Source organism: Caloenas nicobarica, chromosome 36 (assembly GCF_036013445.1).
Source record: "Caloenas nicobarica isolate bCalNic1 chromosome 36, bCalNic1.hap1, whole genome shotgun sequence".
NCBI lineage: Eukaryota > Metazoa > Chordata > Aves > Columbiformes > Columbidae > Caloenas > Caloenas nicobarica.
Genome location: NC_088280.1, coordinates 201484 through 218770, shown reverse-complemented (window position 1 = coordinate 218770; position 17287 = coordinate 201484). Strand labels below are relative to the sequence as shown.

The following is a 17287-nucleotide window of genomic DNA, read 5'->3' as shown; positions in this document are numbered from 1 at the left end:
TGGGGGTGAAGAGACCCTGGGGTGGGGGGGTCAGGGTCTGTGGGGCTGGGGGGTCAGGGTGTGTGGGCTGGGGGGGTCAGGATCTGTGGGGCTGGGGATGTGGAAGGTCGGGATGTGTGGGGCGGGGGGGTCAGGGTGTGTGGGGTGGGGGGGTCAGGATCTGTGGGCTGGGGGGATCAGGATCTGTAGGGTGGGGGGTCAGGGTGTGTGGGGTGGGGGGGGTCAGGATCTGTGGGGCTGGGGCGGTCAGCACTGTGGGGTGGGGGGGTCAAGATCTGTGGGGTGGGGGGGTCAGGATCTGTGGGCTGGGGGGATCAGGATCTGTAGGGTGGGGGGTCAGGGTGTGTGAGCTGGGGGGGTCAGGATCTGTGGGGCTGGGGGAGTCAGGGTGTGTGGGGTGGGGGGTCAGGGTGTGTGGGCTGGGGGGCTCAGGATCTGTGGGGCTGAGGGGGGTCAGAATATGTGGGGTTAAGAGGCCCTGGGGTGGGGGTCAAGGTGTTTGGAGCTGGAGGGGTCAGGATGTGGGGGGCAGGAGCTTCTGGGGTGGGGGGCTCAGGATCCGTGGGGCTGGGGATGTGGAAGGTTGGGGTATGTGGGGCTGGGGTGGGGGCCTCAGGATCCGTGGGGCTGGGGATGTGGAAGGTTGGGGTATGTGGGGCTGGGGCGGGGGGCTCAGGAGCTGTGGGGCCAGAGAATGTGGGGGTCAGGATTTTTATCGATTTCTCTTGGTTCTTTATTGATTTCTCTTATTTTTTTATTGATGTCTCCTGGTTTTTTATTTCTTTTATTTTTGTATCAATGTCTTTCCTTTTCCATCGATTTCTTTCATACTTGTGTTGATTTCTTTCCTTTCCCTCAATTTCTTTCATTTCCGTATCTATCTCTTTCCTTTTCCCTTAATTTCTTTCATTTTTCTATTGATTTCTTTCCTTTTCCCTTAATTTCTTTCATTTCCGTATTGATCTGTTTCCTTTTCCACCCATTTCTTTTATTTCTGATCGTCCTCTCTCCTTTCCCCCAATTTCTTTCATTTCCGTATCGATCTCTTTCCTTTTCCATCAATTTCTTTCATTTTTGTATCAATCTCTCTCCTTTCCCACCCATTTCTTTCATTTCCATATCAATCTCTCTCCTTCCCCTCAATTTCTCTCATTCTTGTATCGCTCTCTTTCCTTTTCCCCCAATTTCTTTCATTTCTGTATCGATCTCTTTCCTTTTCCCCCAATTTCTTTCAGTCTTGCATTGATCTCTTTCCTTTCCCACCCATTTCTTTTATTTCCGATCGCTCTCTCTCCTTCCCCTCAATTTCTTTCATTTCCGTATCGATCTCTTTTCTCTCAATTTCTTTCAGTTTTGCATTGATCTCTTTCCTTTCCCTCAATTTCTTTCATTTCCGTATCGATTTCTTTCCTTTTCCCTCAATTTCTTTCAGTTTTGCATTGATCTCTTTCCTTTCCCTCAATTTCTTTCATTTCTGTGTCGATCTCTTTGCTTTTCCCCCAATTTCTTTCAGTTTTGCATTGATCTCTTTCCTTTCCCCCAATTTCTTTCATTTCCCTATCGCTCTCTCTCCTTTCCCTCAATTTCTTCCATTTCCCTGTCGATCTCCTTCCTTTTCCCCCAATCTCTTTCATTTCCCGTCGCTCTCCCTCCTTCCCCCCGATCTCTGGTGCTATTCGCCATGTCCCTGTGCCGGCGCGCGGCGACCCGCGGCGAGCGCGAGGCCGAGGGCCGCGGCCTGCGGGTCCGGCTGCACCGCGGCCCCCGGGACCAGGGCGAGGAGGAAAACGAGGACGAGGAGGAGGAGGAGGAGGCCGAGGCCGAGGGCCGGCGGTGGCGCCGGTTCCGCGGGACGCTGAGCGCCGAGGAGATCTGCCTGCGCCTGGCGCGGGGGCTCGGTGAGACCCGGCAGCGGCCGCTCCAGCCGCGGAACGGGAGCTGGGGCCCGAGGAAACGCCGGGTGCGGGGAGGGCTCTTGGGAGAAAACCGCGTTTCTGCGCGTCTTTTGGGAGAAAACCGCCTTTCTGCGCGTCTCTTGGGAGAAAACCGCGTTTCTGCGCGTCTTTTGGGAGAAAACCGCGTTTCTGCGCGTCTCTTGGGAGAAAACCGCGTTTCTGCGCGTCTTTTGGGAGAAAACCGCGTTTCTGCGCGTCTTTTGGGAGAAAACCGCGTTTCTGCGCGTCTTTTGGGAGAAAACCGCGTTTCTGCGCGTCTCTTGGGAGAAAACCGCGTTTCTGCGCGTCTTTTGGGAGAAAACCGCGTTTCTAGGTGCGTTTTTTGGTAAGAAAATCGCATTTCTAGGTGCATTTTTTGGTAAGAAAATCAGATTTCTGCGCGTCTTTTGGGAGAAAATCGCGTTTCTGCGCGTCTTTTGGGAGAAAATCGCGTTTCTGCGCGTCTTTTGGGAGAAAACTGCGTTTCTGCGCGTCTTTTGGGAGAAAACCGTGTTTCTAGGTGCATTTTTTGGTAAGAAAATCGCGTTTCTAGGTGCATTTTTTGATAAGAAAATCAGATTTCTGTGCGTCTTTTGGAAGAAAATCGCATTTCTAGGTGCATTTTTTGGTAAGAAAATCAGATTTCTGTGCGTCTTTTGGAAGAAAACCGCATTTCTAGGCGCATTTTTTGGTAAGAAAATCGGATTTCTGTGCGTCTTTTGGAAGAAAATCGCATTTCTAGGTGCGTTTTTTGTAAGAAAGTCGGATTTCTGCGCATGTTTTTTGTGAGACAATCGGATTTCTGTGCGTTTTTTGTGAGACAATGGGATTTCCGCGCGTGTGTTTTGTACGAAAATCGGATTTCTGCGCATTTTTTCGGTAGGAATGTTGGATTTCTAGGTGTGTTTTTTTGTAAGAAGATCGGATTTCTGCGCATGTTTTTTGGTAAGAAAATTGGATTTCTAGGTGCGTTTTTGGTAAGAAAATCGGATTTCTGGGTGCGTTTTTGGTAAGAAAATCGGATTTCTGGGTGCGTTTTTGGTAAGAAAATCGGATTTCTGGGCGTGTTTTTTGTGGGAAAATCGGATTTCCGAGCAGTCGGGAGAAGCAGCGTGAGGAGAAAAAAGGGATTTTTTGCGGTTATCGGGTTTGTTTCGTTCCGCAGGGATCACCCCGCTCTGCTACAGCCTCTTCGGCCTCTACGACCCCCAGAACGGCCTCTGGGTCCCCCCAAACCACCTCTTCGAAATCACCAAGGACACCAACATCAGCCTGCTCTTCCGCATGAGGTGAGGCCCATTCCCGCATTTTTTGCCTCGTTTCTGCCTTTTTTTACCCCGTTCCCGCCCTTTTTACCCCATTCCCGCCCTTTTTTTTTGGCTCCAAACCCCGATTTTTGGCACCAAACCCCGCAGAGCGGCCAAGCTCCTCATCGTTACACAGCAGAGACCCTTCCCGGGGATTAATTTGGGCTTTTCTAGAAAGAATTTCCATTATTTTTCCACCCCCGGCGTCACCTGTTTGAGATTTACCCAGAAAAGTGTCCGTGGAGGTCGGGGAACGGACCAAAATCGGGCTCTAAAGGGTTAAAATGAGGAATTTTTGAAGCTCCCGCCTCTCATCAGCGCGGAAAAAATTAATTTCTCTGTTCCCAATTTTCCTCCAAATTTCCCTTTCTGCTTTTCAGCTTCTATTGATTTATTTTTGCGAGATATTAAACATATTCGGCTTCCCCGGCGACGGCAATTTTAGTGTTTCCTCCTGATATTTATGAGGAGGGGGGTTTTTCTCACAGAACTCTGGCTTTTTAGGCCAAAAAAAGTCATTTTTTTCTTCGCTTCTGCTTGTGAAAAACCTTTCAGCTTCAGTTCGGCCCCAAAATAACCCCGAAAGTGTCAAACCGCAGGCAGAATCGCGGCTTTTTTGGGGGCTGAGCAGCAGGAACGGAAACTCCTGCCCGCAGAGCTCTCGTTGTGCTGATTATTTGCTTTGAAATGTGGCGGTTTTGGGGTAAAACTCCTCACTTTGCCCGTTCTCCCCTTTTTTCTGGCAGCCCGGTGGCAGGAAAACTCGGCACAAGGAGGCGTTTGCAGGTTAATTAGGGCCCCGTTAACGAGGCTCTGCTGACCGGGCTGTATTTTTTGTGCTGAACGGCCCTAAAACGTGTGAAAACAAAGCGAAAAGGCCCCAGTTTTGGTGGCAGGAAGAAGCCGCTTCCCCTTCGCCTCGTGCTCAGGTCATTTTTTTGAGGATGTGGCCGATTCTCGTGTCAGCAATGGTGGGTTTTTTGTTGGTTTTTTGGGGTTTTTTTTAAATTTTAAAAAGTTTGGCTCTTTAATAAAACCCCAAACCCCCCAATCTGAGCCCGGAACGCGGCGCCGGGGTGGGACGAGCTCCCTGCTCCCGCTCCCACGGTTCTTTCCCCGTCCCTGGTGACAAAACCGCTGACAAAACTGCAGCAAAACCCACTTGGGGACCTGGTTCCAGCCCCCGGGGGAAGAACAAGCAGCACTTTGGGTGGAAAGAGCCGATTTACGGGCAAAACGACCCCTGAGTGGCTCCAGCGACCCCGCGTTTGGCTCTAGGAGCAAAACCAGGACGTGATTTTCGGCTCCTCCTCCCCTCCAGGTTCTATTTTCGCAACTGGCACGGGCTGAATGAGAAGGAACCGGCCGTTTACCGCAACGCGGCCCGACAGAGCGATTCCCCCGAGGAGAAACCGCACGGAGGAGCTTTGCTCGATAAATCCTCCTTCGAGTACCTGTTCGAGCAGGTAACGGCCGGGAAATCGGGTTGGGGGTTTTCCTCCGTCCAGCCGCGTTTGGCTCAGATCCGTCCTCAGGATGCTTTTCTGCCCGCGAGGGTTTTGTTTTGAGGACAAACACAGCCAGAGCTTTGCCCTCAAAAAGCTTTTGTCCTGCTCGAAGGCTGAAGGGGGATCCCGTTACACCCTGAAAATGAAAATGAGACAAAAACAAAGCACCCCAGGGCTCAGCGTGGGCGGGGGTCTTTTCCCCCTTTTAATTAACTTTTTCTCGTTAATAGGGGAAATACGACTTCATCAACGACGTGGCGTCTTTGAGGGACCTGCAGAGCGAGCAGGAGGTGCAGCGGTTCAAGAACGAGTGTCTGGGCATGGCCGTGCTGCACCTGTCCCACGTCGCCCTAAAACGCGGCGTCTCCCTTGAGGACGTGGCCCGAAAATACAGGTGGCGTTTGGCTCTGCCCTCGGCCGAGGTGTCTTCTTCTGGTTTTTCAACCTTTTTTTTGCTCTCTGTCCTCACCGGGAGTGACTCCGGGGCTGTTTTAATGACAGAGGGATCGTCAGCGGCTCCTCCACCACGTATTCTGGTTTCTCGCCCTTTTTTCCTCTCTGTCCTCACCGGGAGCGACTCTGGGGCCGTTTTATGCGATGGAGAAGATTGGCGGCTCCTCCACCGCGTATTTTGCTTTCTTCTGCTTCCTCACCCTTTTTTTCTCTCTGTCCTCCCCACCGGGAGCAACTCTGGGGCCATTTTATGCGATGGAGAAGATTGGCGGCTTCTCCACCGCGTATTTTGCTTTCTTCTGCTTCCTCACCCTTTTTTTCTCTCTGTCCTCCCCACCGGGAGCAACTCTGGGGCCATTTTATGCGATGGAGAAGATCGGCGGCTCCTCCGCCGCGTATTTTGCCAGTGGCACCCGCCACCTCTTTGCTGACCGGTCCCCGCTTCCCTCCGCAGCTTCAAGAACTGCATCCCGCGCTCCTTCCAGCGCCAGATCCAGCAGAGCAACTACCTGACCAGATTCCGCCTGAAAAACGTCTTCCGGAGGTTCGTGCGGCGCTTCCAGCGGCACACGGTGGGCGCCGGGAAGCTGACGGCGCAGGACGTCATGTACAAGTACCTGGCGACGCTGGAGCAGCTCGCCCCGCGGTTCGGCACCGAGGTTTTCCCCGTCCTCTCCTTGGAAACCTCGGAGGGGGAGAAGCCTCAGCTCGGCGTCAACGGGGGACATTCGCTCCCCAAGGAGCCGCTCGTCACCCACGAGGTCCTTGTCACCGGCACGAGCGGGATCCAGTGGCGGCCGGTGCCCGCGGAGGTAATTTGGCGGGTGGGAAGAGCCGTTTCCGTCCGAATCCCACCCAAATCGCGTCGCGTGCCGCCTCCTTTTCCCTGTTCTGCACTCCCGCGCTTTTCCTTGGGCTCGTTGTGCTCCCAGTTTGAGTGTTAACAACCCAGCAGGCGCCGTTTCCCAGGGATGCGACTGATGCTTTTGCGTCTTCCACCTCAGCAGAGCGCCGAGGGCTTTTCCCAGCGCGGGTATTTTGGGAGACGGAGCAGAAACAAAGAGGCGGAACCCAAAGGGCCGGCGGAGCAGCGGAACGAGGCGAAATGGGCCCATTTCTGCGATTTTCGGGAAATCACGCACGTCGTGGTCAAGGACAGCAGGGTCAGCATCAACCGGCAGGACAACAAGTGCCTGGTGAGCGGGACTTTTTCCAGGGCTGATCCCCAAAATCGAGGAGTTTTCCGCTGGCAGAGGGATCGGTGGATTTGGGGGGAAGAACAAGGATATTTTCCGGGGTTAATCCCCAAACCTTTTCCCAGGAGCTGCTTCTCCCGTCCCCGGCGATCGCGCTCTCCCTGGTCTCGCTGCTGGACGGTTATTTCCGCCTCACGGCCGATTCCAGCCACTATTTGTGCCACGAAGTGGCTCCTCCGCGCCTCGTCATGAGCATCTTGAACGGCATCCACGGGCCCATGCAGTAAGTGGCTTCGTCCTGACGTTTTGGGGACATCAAGGGGACACCCCCGTGTCCTCGGGGCGCTTCCCAAACCACAGAATCGCAGAATGTCAGGGATTGGAAGGGACCGCGAAAGATCATCTGTTCTGGAGCAGGAACACCCAGATGAGGTTACACGGGAATATGTCTTTGTCCTTCTTGAACTGAGGGACGCAGAACTGGACACAACGTTCCAGATGTGGCCTCACCAGGGCAGAGGAGAGAACAAGGGAGTGACCCCTAAGCTGCCTCAAAATGGCGCCAGAATCACCTCAGGGCTCAAAATGGCGGCGCCAGAATCACCTCAGGGCTCAAAATGGCGCCAGAATCACCTCAGGGCTCAAAATGGCGGCGCCAGAATCACCTCAGGGTTCAAAATGGCGCCAGAATCACCTCAGGGCTCAAAATGGCGCCAGAATCACCTCAGGCTCAAAGTGGCGCCAGAATCACCTCAGGGCTCAAAGTGGCGCCAGAATCACCTCAGGGCTCAAAGTGGCGCCAGAATCACCTCAGGGCTCAAAATGGCGGCACCAGAATCACCTCAGGGCTCAAAATGGCGCCAAAATCACCTCAGGGCTCAAAATGGCGCCAAAATCACCTCAGGGCTCAACATAGCAGCACCAGAATCAGCTCAGGGTTCAAAATGGTGCCAAAATCACCTCAGGGCTCAAAATGGCGCCAGAATCACCTCAGGGCTCCAAATGGCGCCAGAATCACCTCAGGGTTCAAAATGGCGCCAGAATCACCTCAGGGCTCAAAGTGGCGGCCCCAAGGGAACCAATTTTGGTTTTTTTGGCCTCGATGCAAGAGTACGCTTGCCCTTGTTCTATTTCATTAAATTTCTCCCCGCGCAACTCTCCAGCCTGCCCAGGCCTCTGGATGGCAGCGCGGCCTCCCGGTGTCAGCCGCTCCTCCCAGTTCGGTGTCATCAGCAAACTTGCTGATCGCTCATCCACGTCGTTGGTGAATATGTCGAGTAGTACCGGTCCCAGCACCGACCCTTGAGGGACTCCACTAGATACAGGCCTCCAACCAGACTCTGCCCCGTCAGACCGCAACTCTCTGGCTTCTTTCCTTCGGCCGGTTCACGGTCCATCATTCCTCCGGCCATTCCTCGGTTTAGCTGCGAGGATGCTGTGGGAGACGGTGCCAAGTGCTTTACCGTTCCCCTTCCTCCTGCTGCCAGGGAGGAGTTTGTTTTGGCCAAGCTGCGGCGGGAGGAACCCGAGGACGGGCTCTACGTGATCCGCTGGAGCGTCCTGGATTTCAACAGGATGATTCTCTCCGTGGTCAAGAGGAACCCGCAGCCGGTACGAGGCGATTGCCGGGAACGAGCCGGATCGGGGGCAACGGGATGCGCGACGTCCTCGTCCCGTCGTTTCTCTTTTCCCAGGAGCAGGGAGCCCTCAAGTACAGACAGTTCCGCATCCAAAAAAAAGGCGATTCCTTCGTGCTGGAAGGCTGGGAGCGGGAATTCCCCACTTTGCGCGAGCTCTTGGATGCGCTCAAGGGCTGCACGCTCAAATCTGGCGAGGAAAGCTTCACGGTGAAGAGGTGCTGCCCGCCCAAACCGGGAGGTACGAGGACGCCTGATCTTCCCCCCGTCGCACTCGAGGAATAAAAGGCATCCGGTACCTTCTGGGCCTTTAATTTCTGTCTATTCCCTCCCCCTGGCAGAGATCTCGGACCTGCTGATTGCGCGGAAGGTGAAGGACAACGCCAAGCAGATCCTGAACCTGAGCCAGCTCAGCTTCCACCAGATCCGCAAGAACGAGATCACGCAGGTGAGCGATCCGCCAAACGGCAGGGGTTTTTGGGGGGCCAGCGGGGGTTTTGGGGGTTCTGACCCCCACCAACTTTCTCCCTGTGCCTGCAGCGAGCCCACCTGGGCCAGGGCACCCGCACCAACATCTACGACGGGGTGCTGAGCGTCTGCGGGGGCACCGGGGCCGACGACGAAGCCGAGTATTTCTCCACCGAACAGAACAACAACAGCCGGGAGATGCACGTGGTGCTCAAAGTCCTGGACCCCAGTCACAGGGACATCGCCCTGGTGAGTCCCCGCGTTGGGATGGCGAAAAGGAGACGGGATGTGGGGGGGAAACGTCCCCATGCTGCTCTCTGAATGCTCGGAGAGACCGTTCGCCATCGTGACAGGCTGGAGAGTTGGGCGGGGAGAAATATAATGAAATACAACAAGGGCAAGTGTAGAGTCTTGCATCGAGGCCAAAAAAACCCAAAATTGGTTCCCCTGGGGCCGCCTTGTTGAGCCCTGAGGTGATTCTGGGGCCATTTCGAGGCAGCTTGGGGGTCACTCCCTTGTTCTCCTCCCCCTCTCCTCTGCCCTGGTGAGACCACATCTGGAATATTGTGTCCAGTTCTGTGTCCCTCAGTTCCAGAAGGACAGGAACACCTTCCAGTGTAACCTCATCCGGGTGTTCCTGCTCCGGCGGGGGGATTGGGCTGGCTGAGCTTTCAGGGTCCCTTCCAATCGCTGACATTCTGCGATGCTGTGACGCCGTGTTTTGTCTCCCCGCAGGCGTTCTTCGAGACCGCCAGCCTGATGAGCCAAGTGTCGCACGTCCACTTGGCTTTCGTGCACGGCGTGTGCGTGCGAGGCTCCGAGAGTGAGTCCGGGGCTCCGCAACACCCCCGTGCCCTCCACCCGCCGGCTCCCGCGCCGCGTTGGGGCAAATACCGGGGTTTTTTCCCCCAGATATCATGGTGGAGGAGTTCGTGGAACACGGGCCTCTGGACGTGCTGCTGCGGAAGGAGAAAGGACGCGTCGGCGTGGGCTGGAAAATCACCGTGGCCAAGCAGCTGGCCAGTGCCTTGAGCTACCTGGTACCTTCCTCCCCTTCCTCCTGCTCCTCCTTCCCTCCCCTTCCTCCTCCTTCCCTCCCCTTCCTCCTCCTTCCCTCCCCTTCCTCCTCCTTCCCTCCCCTTCCTCCTCCTTCCCTCCTCCTCCTCCTCCTCCTCCTCTTTGCTCCCTCTTCCCTGGAGCTCCCACAAACTTCAAACGCTTCATCCCAGCTCCGGAGCTTCATTTTTGGGTTTCCAGGAGGTGGAATAATTGGGATAATCCTCATCTTCCATTGTGCAAAAGGACAACATGACCGCGATAATTACAGCCCCGCTTTTTACATTTTATTAACTCCGTAGACTCCGCCTTGTTCTGCGGCATCGGCGGCGGCTTCTCCAAGGTTTCTTCTCCCTTTTGTGTTTCCGCAGGAGGACAAAAACCTGGTGCATGGCAATGTGTGCGCCAAGAACATCCTGCTGGCCAGGAAGGGGCTGGAAGATGGATCCGCGCCCTTCGCCAAGCTCAGCGACCCCGGCGTCAGCTTCGCCGTGCTCTCGCGAGAAGGTATTAGCTCGTTCTGAGCTGAAAATCCAAAAATCCAGCTGTTTTTTCCCCTCCTGCAGCCCAGGTAGCTCGTAAGTCACCTGGGTTACGCCTGAGCTGTTTCGACAGCTTCTCAGACCTTAGTTTTTTGCTCTTTGAATGTGCGGACTTGTGATCGTGTGCTGGTTTGGGGCTCAGAGCTGCTGTTGGAGCTGGTCCTGGTGGCTGGAATCCTGCGGGAAGCTTTTCCCCGCTGTGGCTTTGGGCTTTTTCCGGCTGGATGCTTGGGAACCCCAGAATTTCGCTGTGTTTCCCGCAGAGCGCGTGGAGCGGATCCCCTGGATCGCCCCGGAGTGCGTGCGGGACGTGGGGAACCTCAGCACGGCGGCCGATAAATGGAGCTTCGGCACCACCCTGCTGGAAATCTGCTTCGATGCCGACGTCCCGCTCAAGGAGCGCACGCCCTCCGAGGTGGATTCCTCCTCTTCTCCTTCTCCTCCTCCTCTTTATCTCCTTCTCCTCCTGTTCCTCCTTTTTTCCTCCTCCTCTTTTTTCCTCCTCCTCTTTATCTCCTTCTCCTCCTCTCCTCCTCCTCCTCTCCTCCTCCTCTCCTCCTCCTCCTCCTCCTCCTCCTCCTCTCCTCCTCCTCCTCCTCCTCTCCTCCTGGATCCCACCCCATTTACCCCTGTTTTTCTCTCTTTTCCCCCTGACAGAGCGTTTTTACGAGAAGCACCATCCAATCCCACCCCGTTTACCCCCGTTTTTCTCTCTTTTCCCCCAGAAAGAGCGTTTTTACGAGAAGCGGCACCGCCTGCCCGAGCCGTCCTGCAGGGACCTGGCCGCCCTCATCTCCCGCTGCCTCAACTACAGCGCGGCCGAGCGGCCATCCTTCCGCACCGTCCTGCGCGACCTCACGCGGCTCCAGCCCCGCGGTGAGGGAAACCGGGCAAAAAGGGCAAAAAAGAGCGTGAAAGGGGCAGAAAATGGGCAAGAAGCTTAGAAAGGGGCAAGGAGATTAAAGGGAATAAAGGTTAGAAAGGGGCGAGGAGGTTAAAGGGAATAAAGGTTTAAAAAGGGACAAGAAAGGGAAAAGGGAAGGCAAAAAAAAAGGTGGAAAGCGGAAAAGGGAAGGCGAAAAAAATAAAGTGGACAAGGGGGAAAAAATGGGGAAAGGGAGGGCAAAAATGGGGAAAGGGAAGGCAAAAATGGTGAAAGGAGACAGAAAGAGGAAAGGGAAGGCAAAAAAGGGCCAGAAAGAGGAAAGGGAAGGCAAAAAAGGGCCAGAAAGAGGAAAGGGAAGGCAAAAAATGGGGTAAAAAAGGAGAAAGAAAAGGCAAAAAAGGGGAAAGAAAAGGCAAAAAATGGGGTAAAAAAGGGGAAAGAAAAGGCAAAAAAAGGGGTGCAAAGCATCTCTCCTGATTTCCAGACCTGGTGGACGTCACGTCGGTGAACCCTGAGTTCCCGGTGTCTGATCCCACCGTGTTCCAGAAGCGATACCTGAAAAAAATCCGGGAGCTGGGGGAGGTGAGTGACCAAATTGAGACCAAACCCCCCCAAATTGAGACCAAACCATCCCAAATTGAGACCAAACCATCCCAAATTCTGCCTCCAGATTCCTCAGGGCGGGAAAAGGAGGTGAGGGAATTTATAGCCCCATATCAGGAGCTTCTCCTGAGGCAAAATCCCCAATTTTGGGGCTTTTTCCTCCCCAGGGAGTTTCTTGACCCCTATGAGGAGCTTCCAGAGAGGCCATTTTTGGTTGGGAGCAGCTTCTCCTGGGGCAAAATCCCCAATTTTGGGGCTTTTTCCTCCCCAGGGAGTTTCTTGACGCATATGAGAGAGGCTATTTTGGGTTTGGAGAAGCTTTTCCTGGGGCAGAATCCCCAATTTGGGGGCTTTTTCCTCCCCAGGGAGTTTATCAACCCGTGCAAGGAGCTTCCAGAGAGGCCATTTTTGGCTCAGAGAAGCTCCTCCCGGGGCAGAAGCCCCGATTTTGGGTGTTTTTTGCGGCAGGGGCACTTTGGGAAGGTGGGTCTCTATTGCTACGACCCCACCAACGACGGCACCGGGGAGATGGTGGCGGTGAAGTCGCTGAAATCCGGGTGCAGCCACCAGCTCCTTAGCAGCTGGAAGCGTGAGATCGAGATCCTCAAGACGCTTTACCATGAAAACATCGTCAAGTACAAGGGCTGCTGCAGCGAGCAGGGTGAGGAACCGGGGGGCACCGGGGGGCTTTGCTGGAGTCACAGTGTGTCCCCCCCGTGGGGGTTTTCCCCTCGGATGCGGAAAACACGGTTTGGGGAGCGTTTTGGTGGGTGGCAGGAGGGGATTTGCCTTTGGCGGGGCGCTGGGTGGGTGGTTGTGGCCATGAGGATCACATGCTGCCTTCGGCTTGCTCTCGGCTTCCTCCTCCTCCTCTTGCCGCCGCCTTCCTCCTCCTCCTCTTGCCGCCTTCTTCCTCCTCTTGCCGCCTTCTTCCTCCTCTTGCCGCCTTCTTCCTCCTCTTGCCGCCTTCTTCCTCCTCCTCCTCTTGACGCCTCCTTCCTCCTCCTCCTCTTGACGCCTCCTTCCTCCTCCTCCTCTTGACGCCTCCTTCCTCCTCCTCCTCTTGACGCCTCCTTCCTCCTCCTCCTCTTGCCTTCCTCCTCCTCTTGCCTTCCTCCTCCTCTTGCCTTCCTCCTCCTCTTGCCTTCCTCCTCCTCTTGCCTTCCTCCTCCTCCTCCTCTTGCCTTCCTCCTCCTCCTCCTCTTGCCTTCCTCCTCCTCCTCCTCTTGCCTCCTTCCCCCCCATTTCCCCCCGTTTCCCCCCAGGGGAGCAAGTTGTTCGGCTCATCATGGAGTACGTGCCGCTGGGCAGCCTGCGGGATTTCCTGCCCAAGCACCAGCTCAGCCTGGGCCACCTCCTGCTCTTCGCCCAGCAGATCTGCGAGGTACGGCCCCAAAAACGGCTCCGACCCCCCCAAAAATGGCCCCGACTCCCCCCCAATGGCTCTGCCCCCCCCCCACAATAGCTCAGACCTGCTCAAATTGCCTCTAGACCCCTCCAAAAATGGCTCCGACTTGCCCCAAAATGCCTCTGGGACCCCCTAAAAATGGCTCTGACCCCCCCCAAGATTGGCTCAAATTCTCCCAAATTGGCTTGAACACCCCCCAAAATGGCTTTGCCCCCCCCTCCAATTTGGCTCTAATCCCCCAGAATGCCTCTGACTCCCCCAAATTGGCTCTGAGCCCCCCTAGAATGCCTCTGACTCCCCCAGAATGCCTCTGACTCCCCCAAATTGGCTCTGAGCCCCCCTAGAATGCCTCTGACCCCCCCAAATGCCTCTGACCCCCCCGATTTGCCCGTGCCCCCCCCCAGGGCATGGCATACCTGCACTCCCTCCACTACATCCACCGCGACCTGGCCGCCCGCAACGTGCTGCTGGAGAACGAGAATGTGGTGAAAATCGGCGATTTCGGCTTAGCCAAAGCTGTCCCCGAGGGCCACGACTATTACCGGGTGCGCGAGGACGGGGACAGCCCCGTGTTCTGGTGAGTGTCCCCCTCCCTGTTTTCCCCTCCGAGGGGGGTGTTTTTGGGGTGCGGGGGGGTAACGGTGCCGTGCAGGTACGCGCTGGAGTGTCTCAAGGAGTGTAAGTTTTATTACGCCTCCGACGTTTGGTCTTTCGGGGTGACGCTCTACGAGCTGCTGACGCGCTGCGACCCGGCCCAGAGCCCCCCCGCGGTGAGTGGACCCCCCCCCCGGGGGGGGTTTGGGGGGATTAAAAGCGGTTTGGGGGGGTTAGAGGCATTTGGGGGGGAGTGTCAGAGCCAATTTGGGGGAATTAAAGGCAATTTGGGGGCAGTTAAAGGCGTTTTGGAAGGGGTTAAAGCCATTTTGGGGGGGTTAAAGACAAGGGGGTCAGAGGCTGTTTTGGGGGAGGTCAGAGGCTGTTTTCGGGGGGGTCAGAGGCATTTGGGGGGGGTCAGAGGCATTTGGGGGGGTCAGAGGCATTTGGGGGAAATTAAAGGCAATTTGGGGGCAGTTAGGGGCATTTTAGGGGGTATCAGAGACATTTGGGGGGGTCAGAGGCATTTTAAAGGGGGTCAGAGCCTTTTTGGGGGGGGTCAGCGGCATTTTGGGGGCTTAGAGGCATTTCGAGGGGTGTTAAAGGGATTTAGGGGGAATTAAGGGCAATTTGGAAGGGATTAGAAGCATCTTGGGGGGGTTAAAAGCCATTTTAGGGGGTCAGAGCCTTTTTTTTGGGGGGTCAGAGGAATTTTGGTGGGGGTTAGAAGCATTTTGGGGGAATTAAGTGCATTTTGGGGAGCTAAAGGCATTTTGGGAGGGGTTAGAGGCATTTTGGGGTGGATTGAGCCATTTGGGGCAGTTAAATGCATTGGGAGGAGTCAGAGCCATTTAGGGGGTTTTAGACCCATTTTGGGGGGTTTAGAGCACTTTGGGCGGGTCAGAGCCATTTGGGGGGGGGGTCAGAGCTGGGGGTGCCCCCCAGTGATTTTTTTTTCCCCGATTTTGGGGGTTTTTCCCCCAGAAGTTCCTGGAGCTCCTGGGGGCGACTCAGGGCCAGATGACGGTGCTGCGGCTGCTGGAGCTGCTGGAGAGGGGGGGCGGCTGCCCAGCCCCCCCGGCTGCCCCTGCGAGGTGGGGGGACAGGGGAAATGGGGGGAGTGGGGAAATGGGAGGGAATGAGGGAAATGGGGGGGAATGGGGAAAATGGGGGGGAGTGGAGGAAATGGGGGGAAGTGAGGAAAATGGGGGAAATGGGGAAAATGGGGAAAAGCAGGAAGAGACAAACCCCTGGTTCCCCCTCCCTGGTTTCCCCCCCCCGTTTCCCCCCCCGGTTCCCCCCACCCGGTTCCCCCCCCCGGTTCCCCCCCCCTGGTTTTCCCCCTCCTTGGTTCCCCCCCCCCCTTGTTTCCCCCCCCACCTTGTTTCTTCCCCCCCCTTGTTTCTTCCCCCCCCCTTGTTTCTTCCCCCCCTTGTTTCTTCCCCCCCCCTTGTTTCTTCCCCCCCCTTGTTTCTTCCCCCCCCCTTGTTCTTCCCCCCCCTTGTTTCTTCCCCCCCCCTTGTTTCTTCCCCCCCCCTTGTTTCTTCCCCCCCCTTGTTTCTTCCCCCCCCTTGTTTCTTCCCCCCTTGTTTCTCCCCCCCTTGTTTCTTCCCCCCCCTTGTTTCTTCCCCCCCCTTGTTTCTTCCCCCCTTGTTCTTCCCCCCCCTTGTTCTTCCCCCCCCCTTGTTTCTTCCCCCCCTTGTTTCTTCCCCCCCCTTGTTTCTTCCCCCCCCCTTGTTTCTTCCCCCCCCTTGTTTCTTCCCCCCCCCTTGTTTCTTCCCCCCCCTTGTTTCTTCCCCCCCCCTTGTTTCTTCCCCCCCCTTGTTTCTTCCCCCCCCTTGTTTCTTCCCCCCCCCTTGTTTCTTCCCCCCCCCTTGTTTCTTCCCCCCCCCTTGTTTCTTCCCCCCCCTTGTTTCTTCCCCCCCCCTTGTTTCTTCCCCCCCCTTGTTTCTTCCCCCCCCCTTGTTTCTTCCCCCCCCCCCTTGTTTCTTCCCCCCCGCCTTGTTTCTTCCCCCCCCGCCTTGTTTCTTCCCCCCCCCGATGGTTTCCCCCCCCCCATGTTTCCCCATGTTTCCCCCCGCCATGTTTCCCCCCCGGTCCCCAGATCTCGCGCCTGCTGCAGAGCTGCTGGGCCCCGCCGCCTCGTTCCGCCCCCCGTTCCGCACGCTGGTCCCCGTCCTGCGCAGCCTCCACCTCAAGTACCGCGCTCAGGCCCCCTCCGTCTTCAGCCTCTGCTGATCGGGGGGGGGCACCCCAAAAAACATCCCCCCCCCCGCTAAAAATGCCATTGGAGGGGGGGGGCACAGCCTCATGCCAACACCTGTTTTCCTGGATTTTTGGTTTTCCTGGAAAATGAGGAAATGGGGTTGAGGGGGGAGCAGGACCCCCCCATGACCCCCCCATGGCCCCCCCATGGCCCCCCGGCTCCGCATCGTGCCTGTCCTCGCCGCCAAACACTGTGAATGACGCTGGGGGGACACCCCCAGATTTACGGCCTTACACCCCCAGATTTAGGGCCTTAAACACCCCCCCCACCCCACACCTTCCTCTTCCATGGGGGGGGGGGCACTTTTGGGACCACGGGCTGCTGGGATTTGGGGTGCCCCCCCCCCGGATCTCCCCCAATGGGATATGGGCTGCCCCCCCCTCACCCAAGAATGGGGGTTCAGCAAAAGAATTTGGCACTTTATTGGGGTTCGGGGTCTCCGCTGGCTTTGTGCCCCCCCCAGGTGGGACTTGGTCGGGGGGGAGGGCTCCCCCCATCCTCTGTCCCCCCCCCCTTGGCCTGGTTGCCCCCCCAGGACTGGTTTTGGGGTGCTGGGGGGGCTGTTTCCCCCCTTCCCCATTATTTATTGCCTATTGTCTGCCCCCTTACCCCCCACCTCCCAATAAATGATGTAACGGCCCCTCCCTCTCTGCCTGGGGGGGGTCGCTGTGGGGCGGGGGGGTCCCTATAAGCTATTGGGGGGGCTGGGGGTCCCTATAGGATGAGGGAGGGCCTCCTGGGGTCCCCTATAGGACCGGGGGGGGGTTCCTGTTTGCTATTGAGGGAGGCTGGGGATCCCTATAGGCTGTTGGGGGGGCCTGGGGGTCCCTGTAGCGTGGGGGGGCCTCTTGAGATCCCCTATAGGGCCTGGGAGGGGGGTCCCTGTTTGCTATTGGGGGGTTCTGGGGGTTCCTACAGGGTGGGGTTCCTATAGGGTGGGGGGCCTCTTGGGGTCCCCTATAGGGCCTGGGGGGGGTTCCTATTTCCTATTGGGGGGTTCTGGGGGTTCCTATAGGGTGGGGGGGGCTCTTGGGGTCCCCTACAGGGCCTGGGGGGGGTCCCTATTTCCTATTGGGGGGTTCTGGGGGTTCCTATGGGGGGGGGGGGGCTCTTGGGTCCCCTATAGGGCCTGGGGGGGTCCCTATTTGCTATTGGGGGGTTCTGGGGGTTCCTATAGGGCCTGGTGAGGGGGGTTAGGGGCCCCTATTGGTTGATGGGGCGCACAAGGGTGTGTCCCCCGAGAAGCAGCCAATAGCGTGCGTTCACCGCAGGGCTCGTGCGGTTCCGTCCAATCAGGAGGCGGAATGTAAATAAGGGGGCCTCTTCGCTCAATAAGAGAGCGCCGGTGCTCCCGGCTTGTTTTTTTTGCTCTGCCCAATGAGCGCTCCGGATGCTGCCGCGTGGGCGGGGCGGGCGGGCGGGCCAATGA

General features: G+C 56.8%; 1 protein-coding gene across 1 annotated transcript; it reads left to right on the top strand.

Annotated features, from left to right (window-relative positions):
• The first annotated feature begins 1597 nt into the window (after positions 1–1597).
• Positions 1598–16483, top strand: TYK2 (tyrosine kinase 2). The gene is given in 25 exon segments (XM_065654944.1): positions 1598–1898; positions 3100–3223; positions 4563–4707; positions 4980–5143; positions 5657–6014; positions 6207–6398; positions 6524–6681; positions 7886–8009; positions 8093–8276; positions 8377–8483; positions 8576–8752; positions 9239–9326; positions 9416–9543; positions 9931–10066; positions 10365–10516; positions 10827–10977; positions 11472–11569; positions 12059–12251; positions 12856–12974; positions 13403–13575; positions 13651–13768; positions 14577–14649; positions 14652–14686; positions 15697–15721; positions 15724–16483. Coding segments are annotated over 25 exon segments (3546 nt in total). The 5' UTR covers positions 1598–1681; the 3' UTR covers positions 15831–16483.
• Positions 16484–17287: the final 804 nt, after the last annotated feature.